Below are 6,982 nucleotides of genomic sequence, written 5' to 3'. Positions count from 1 at the left end.
CGAGCGATCGATCGGCCTCGGCATCGCTGGAACCCGGGACAGATGAGTGTCCATTTATTAAAAGTCAGCAGCTGTAGTATTTATAGCTGCTGGCTTTTAATATTTTTTATTTTTTTGGTGGAATCCCTCTTTAAAGCCCTCCAGAAGTCACAAGGATGGTGGCCTAACGCATAGCGGTAGAGCCTGGTGGACACATGCTACACGTGAGACCTGCTGGATTTGCAGGTCTCGCGTTTTCCTTCTTAAATGCGAGTTTACTGTATTAAGCTGGGGTGGTGAGGTTTATTCAGCTTAACATCCGGGAACTCCACTATTGGAAGCACTTTTATCTTTTTATGTCCGTTTGGAACTGTTGATGATCAACAAGGAGCCACTATTAATGGAGAAGTACATGTGTGCAGAGGGTGTTTGACCCCTGCAGGGTCTTTAACCACTTCCTGCCCAGACCAATTTTCAGCTCTGTTGCATTTTGAATGACAATTGCACAGTCATGCAACACTGTACCCAAATTAAATTTTTAGCTTTTTTTTCCCCCACAAATAGAGCTTTCTTTCGGTGGTATGTGATCACCACTGGGGGTTTTAATTTTTTTTGTGCTACAAGTAAAAAAAAAAAAAAAAAAGTTTTTCTGTTACAAAACTTAGTAAGTTTTCTCCTTCACTGACAGGCACTTATGAGTGCTCATCAGTGCTGCTCATAGGTAACCCTGTTAGGCATCACCAATGGGCACTAAGTGTCACCACTGGTGGTCCTGGGTGGGGGGCAGGACTGGTAATAAGCGCAGACCTCCCTGTTGGGAGAGCAGCCAGTGAGCTCTCCTCGCATCTGTAAGTGTGAGTGGAGGAAAGTCGATAAATGGCTCTTCTTTTTTACACTGTGATTGGACAAAGCTGATGACATGGTAAAGAGCCCACATCAGAGGCTCTTTACCAAGATCAGCGATTTGTGATGCGTCAGACTGAAACACCACCGATGGGCAGGCACTGGCTTGTTATCCTGCTGGTCGTCATATGATGTCCAGTCAGGATAATTCAACCACTTCCTGGCCATCATTCCGCTATAGGCCGGGCAGGGAAGTGATTAACCACTTCACGCAAATCGCCATATCCGTATGCCTTTGACGCTAAATACCGGGGTCATGGCAACAGCTAGCTGTCATAACCCTGGTATTTTCGGGAACATCGTTCATTTCTCTTTAAGATAAAAGTGGTCTCTGCGGAAGATTCACCACAAGATCCCTTTTATCGGTGGCAGGAGAGGTGCCCACCCACCTCCCGCTGTGCTCTGGTCGTCTGTTGCTTGATCGCTTCCTCTCCCCCTGATGCTTGGCTGCGACTGAGGGGAAGATGGCCCCTGCTTGGCTCCATAGCATGGGAGGGCAGAAGCGACATCAAACGTCACTTCCACCCATAGCTCTTAAAGGAGACTCCCCCCGACATTTTTTATTGCATTTTAGTGTAAATATGAGATTTAGGATCTTTTTGACCCCAAAGCTCATATTTAAGAGGTCCTGTTGTGTTTTTTTTTCTATTACAAAGGATGTTTACATTTTTTGTAATCGGAATAAGTGACCCAAAAGCTTTTTTTTTTTTTTTTAAAAAGGGTGTCAAAATAAATGAGATTTTTTTTTTTAAATTTAAAGCGCCCCCCTGTCCCAATGAGCTCACGTGCAGAAGCGAATACAATTTCGTCAGTGCCGCTGTCTTGTCGAATACTGTCCAACGGATAGTGTCTGCCCTGTACTGCGCTTGCGCAGTACGGAGGACAAGGAGACACCGAAAGTCTCCGAAGATGAACGGCGCCTGCGCACTGAGTACAGGTTCAAGCCCCACCATCCAAGTGGCCATAGAGTTAGAATAAAGAATTGCCGAGCACAGCGAGGCCGTGCCTGAAAGGGGCCCTGTTACTAAGTGTATGTCCACTTGTATAGTGGGGCTTGAACCTGAAATCAGGGCAGAAGGTACTATTAAGTGCACAGGCGTCTCCTTGACCACCGTTTTCTGCGCTTGCGCAGTACGAGGCGGACACTATCCGATGGGGGGACAGTTCTCAGCAGAACACCGGCATATGAAAACTGTGTTCAAACCACACATGCGGTATCGCCGCAATCATTAGAAGGAGAGCAATAATTCTAGACCTCCTCTGCAACTCAAAACTGGTAACCTGTAGAAATGTTTGAACATTGCCTATGGAGATTAAGGGTTTAAAAAAAAAAAAAAGTTTGTCGCCATTCCACGAGAAGGCACAATTTTGACGCATGACATGTTGGGTATCAATTTACCCGGAACAACATTATCTTTCACAATATATATATATATATATATATATATATATATATATATATATATATAAAAAAATTGGGCCAACGTTACTGGTGTCTTTTTTTTAATTAAAAAAAGTTTGCTTTTATGACCACTGCTATTTGTTAGAGACTTTCAGGTCTATGAAGGTGAGCTTCCATTTCACCTGGTTAAGGGAGCACAAGTCACGCATTGGAATCCGTTTGTGAGGCACGATTTTCACAGTGAAGTTCGAAGTGCACGGTTTATAAGAAGACTCTTCACTCATGTTTATATATTTTTATGCACTTTTCATGTGTGATCATTTACACATTATGATTGCATAGCTATAGTTTCAGAATTTGACACTTTACATACTCAGCGGTTATACACATCTTCATAGCTTAAGAGCCAGTTCCCACAGGGGCGACACGACTTCCGGGACGACCTGGGGCAACTTACAACACGACTTTAAGTCGCCCCAGGCCAGGAGACTTTTGCCGTGGCCAATCAGAATGAGCTCTGAAGGGGGAACTTCACACCAAAAAAAAAAAAAAATTGCATGGGTTCCCCCTCCGAGAGCATACCAGGCCCTTAGGTCTGGTATGGATTCTAAGGGGGAACCCCCTACGCCAAAAACGGCGTGGGGGTCCCCCCAGATCCATACCAGACCCTTATCCGAGCACCCTACCCAGCAGGCCATACCAGGCCATGTGCCCTCAACATGGGTGGGTGCCTTGGGAAAGGGGGGGCCGCGCGGCACCCCACCCCAAAGCACCTTGTCCCCATGTTGATGAGGACAAGGGCCTCTTCCCGACAACCCTGGCCGTTGGTTGTTGGGGGGGCTTATCGGAATCCGAGAGCCCCCTTTAATAAGGGGGCCCCCAGATCCTGGCCCCCCACCCTATGTGAATGAGTATGGGGTACAATGTACCCCTACCCATTCACCTGTGGAAAAATGGTACCAAAAAAAAAAAATAAAAACACACACACAACACACAAGGGTTAAAATAGTTTATTGCAAAGCTCCGGGGGTCTTCTCGCCGGACTCCCCCGCTATCTTCCGCTAGCTTAGTAGCGGAGGAGCATGGCTTTCTTCTTCGCCGCTGCCCTCTTCTTCTGACTTCGGGGGTCTTGTCCCCCTCTTCGGTTCTTCTTGCCGGGCCACCGCGCCTTCTAGCTCTTTTACAAGCGGCGGCCCGGTCTTCTGTCGCCGTCTTCTATTCTTCTCTTTAGATGTTGCCACGTCGCTGCCTCCGGTCACAATGACAGGGACGCGGCAACATCTGAAGAGAAGACGGCGACAGCAGACCGGGCCACCGCTTGTAAAAGAGCTAGAAGGCGGCGCGGTGGCCCGGCAAGAAGAACCGAAGAGGGGGGACAAGACCCCCGAAGTCGGAAGAAGAGGGCGGCGGCAAAGAAGAAAGCCGGGCTCCTCCGCTAGTGAAAGAGCTAGCAGAAGATAGCGGAGGAGTCCGGCGAGAAGACCCCCAGAGCTGTGCAATAAACTATTTTAACCCTTGTGTGTTGTGTTTTTTTTTGTAAGTTTTTTCCACAGGTGAATGGGTAGGGGTACATTGTACCCCATACTCACATAGGGTGGGGGGCCGGGATCCGGGTTCCGATAAGCCCCCCCGCCCGCCGACCCCGACAACCAACGACCAGGGTTGTCGGGAAGAGGCCCTTGTCCTCATCAACATGGGGACAAGGTGCGTTGGGGTGGGGGGGGCCACGCGGCCCCCCTTCCCCAAGGCACCCCCCATGTTGAGGGCACGCGGCCTGGTACAACTCAGGAGGGGGGGGGGGGCGCGCGCTCGTCCCCACCCCCTTTACTGGCCGGCCAGCGTGCTCGGATAAGGGTCTGGTATGGATCTGGGGGGGGGGCCCCCACGCCGTTTTTTCGGCGTAGGGGGTTCCCCTTAGAAACCATTTCAGACCCAAGGGCCTGGTATGCTCTAGGAGGGAAACACACGCCAAATTTTTTTTCATACATTTGCCGTGGAGTTCCCTCTTGAGAGCTGATAATTCTGTCAGTCGCCTCCGTATAGACGGAGATCTGACTTGGAGGCGACCTCCATTGAAATCAATGGGTACCAGTCGCCTACAAGTCAGATTAAAGTAGTACAGGAACCTTTTCTGAAGTCGGAGCGACTTCAGTAGCATGCATTAAGACGGCTCTCATTCACTTACATCGATTTTTACATGTTGTCCGACCTGAGGCGACCTGAAGTCGGATCTGAGTCGCCCCTGTGTGAACCAGCTCTTAAGCAGCACTATCACACTTCTATCACTTAATACTTTGGACTTTATATTTTATTATGAGCCTTGACCTCTCCTCAGCAAGAATTGACTACATGCCAAAATTCTGATTGGTGAGAATTTATGGCTGCTTCACTGAGCCCCTAGTAAAGATTTGATAGCATTTATTTCAGGATTTAAAGCTTAAGGTATAAATGAAGGCAAACTTGTTTTAATTTTAGATGGAGTGGAGAGGGACTGGAACATCTGTAATTTGTTATTGCTGTCTGGGCCCCCATTAAGGAGATTCATCCGCTCTACTTTTCCTGTTTACCATTATTATTGAAAGTGAAAATAAAATTAAAATTTTGGATGCCACCAGAAAAGTAAGGGAAATCTTCCAATGAGAACACCAAGTCTTATGACCTGGGGTTCCCCAAGGAATTCCCTCAAGTCAAAGGGATGTTCTCACTGTTTGGCTATGGGACAGGAAGTGAACAGAAATCTCTGCAGACACACAGATGTGGGAATAAAAAAATAAAAAATCTAACAGGGGCTATGACCACGAGTGCAGCCTCCTTGTTGTTTTAGTATACTCCAACTCCACAAATTCCCAAACCCTGGGTCGGATCTGGCTTGCGTCTCACACCCAAGTGGTGGGATGTTTCTGGTGCTGGGTTTCCACCTTGCCTTTCCATCCACACCCCTCTGCTCTCATTGGCTTAAAAGAAGCTTTGTTTTTGCTGGAGAGAAGCTAATGGAGGGAGGCTAGGGAAGTGTCAATACTGACAAGTGGCCAGGAACGGATACCAAGCTGAGGCTTGAGCAAGGCAGGAGGAGGAAAGTGCCACCTAGGAGCCGGGACAATATTAGTGAGGTAAGACACTTGGGTCCCTGTCACCTATAGGGAACCTTCTTTACCAACCACCTACCGGGGGATGTCCCGAGGGCAGAGAAGGGTTTGGAGGGCACGGGGTCATCGAGAAAAAAAAAAACCCCACACTACAACGTGGAAAGATAGCAATATATTTCAACCTTAAAACAAATGCAAATAGCCAGTTGCTAGTCCAAAAAAGTTATTTATTTGCACAGAACAGTTCAACAGTTGTAACTTGTACAAAATCTTAAAACGTACATTGCTAACAAAATATTCTGGCTAGACCAGAGTTCAGACTAAGTTTAGTTTACTCCAAACAGTTTTCATTAACAAAATGATCTGTACATACACCTTTCAATTCCATTTGTTTATAAGTACAATATAACTTCTGCCCAGTTGAAATCCAGTTACAGTAGTCACTGAACATGAATACTGGGCCTCAAGGGCTATAAACTCAAGCCAGAACTGTTTTAGTTTTGGATCAAGTAACAGTTAAAACCCCTGTCAAGTTTATTTTTTGCTGTGTCCCAGTAGAGGGATCTCCCTTCACTTCCTGTTTTAGAGACAACAGCAAGATAGGAAATCTCTCCAAGTGAGGGGAAATCCACCCCTAGACTGCTGTCTCCAGAACAAGTGTCCTATATTCTTGTTTTACCGGCAATTAAAAATTTGGGATTTCCCCTTTCGGTCTTGGGGACACTGGAAATAAACCAAAAAAAAAAAAAAAAAACACACTGACAAGGGTTCTAGTTGTTCCCTACTCTATCCAAAACAAAAAAGGGCTTTGAGTGCATTTAAATTTAACTCTGGCCAAGATCTTAACCTTTATTTTTTGGACGACGACGACAGGGGGGGGGGGGGGGGGGTCTGGGGGCCTTTAAAATAAAATTTTACAAAAATCCAGCTGTTTCCAGCATTGTTCTAATGGGAAAATTATAAATAGTGGGCATTTATACATTGCAACATTTTTCATATGGGATGTATTTAAAATGTATATATTAGAAAAAATTTGACATAAAAAGCAACTTTGCCAAACCAATGGATATTTATTAAAATAGAAGGGGAGCAAATAACGAGGCAAAGATATGGGAGAGAAATCTTTTATGGTTTTATTTGAAGAATTGAGCTTACATCTGTTAAGCCACCAAGATTACAAAATTATGCAAAATAAAAATTGTGCTTTCCAAAACAATTAGTACCATGCTATTGTTAAGGGAGCACCATGGAGCAACTACAGTCCATAAACAAGGAATCTGTCAACGCCTTTTGTCTTTTCTGTCTGATTTACGGTCTCTCTCACTCCTTGAGGGTCTCTTGCCTGACCGGCTACCTTCTGAGTTTGTCCTCTTGCGGTCAGACCTGGATGAGCCTTTGTCCTTGGATCCTTTGGAGTCTCTGCTATTGACTTTTGAAGACTTGTGACTCCTTTCTACTCCTGATGTATCTCGCCGCTTTCGCTCCGTGCTCCTCCGGTGTTTCTCGTCTCTAACATGTCCTCTCCCTCTGCTCCGGCTTCGACTTTCACTGCTACTACTGCTGCTGCTACTACTGCTGTCTCTGCTACTGCTCCCACTGCTGCTGCTACTAC

The 6,982-nt window shown here is 46.3% G+C and overlaps 1 protein-coding gene across 1 annotated transcript in view; it reads right to left on the bottom strand.

Moving 5' to 3' along the window:
• Positions 1-5,576: 5,576 nt before the first annotated feature.
• Positions 5,577-6,982, bottom strand: part of PNN (pinin, desmosome associated protein) — a gene marked incomplete in the record, with an annotated part of 12,558 nt that continues 11,152 nt past the window's right edge. The window contains 1 exon segment of the mRNA XM_077464545.1: positions 5,577-6,982. Coding sequence (XP_077320671.1) covers positions 6,651-6,982 — 332 coding nt within the window.

This window comes from Lithobates pipiens, unplaced genomic scaffold (assembly GCF_037356315.1).
Source record: "Lithobates pipiens isolate NorthernLeopardFrog02 unplaced genomic scaffold, aLitPip1_a1.2 Scaffold_30, whole genome shotgun sequence".
Classification (NCBI taxonomy): Eukaryota; Metazoa; Chordata; class Amphibia; order Anura; family Ranidae; genus Lithobates; species Lithobates pipiens.
The sequence above is the reverse complement of the archived record's forward strand: the minus strand, read 5'-3'. Positions and strand labels throughout refer to the sequence as shown.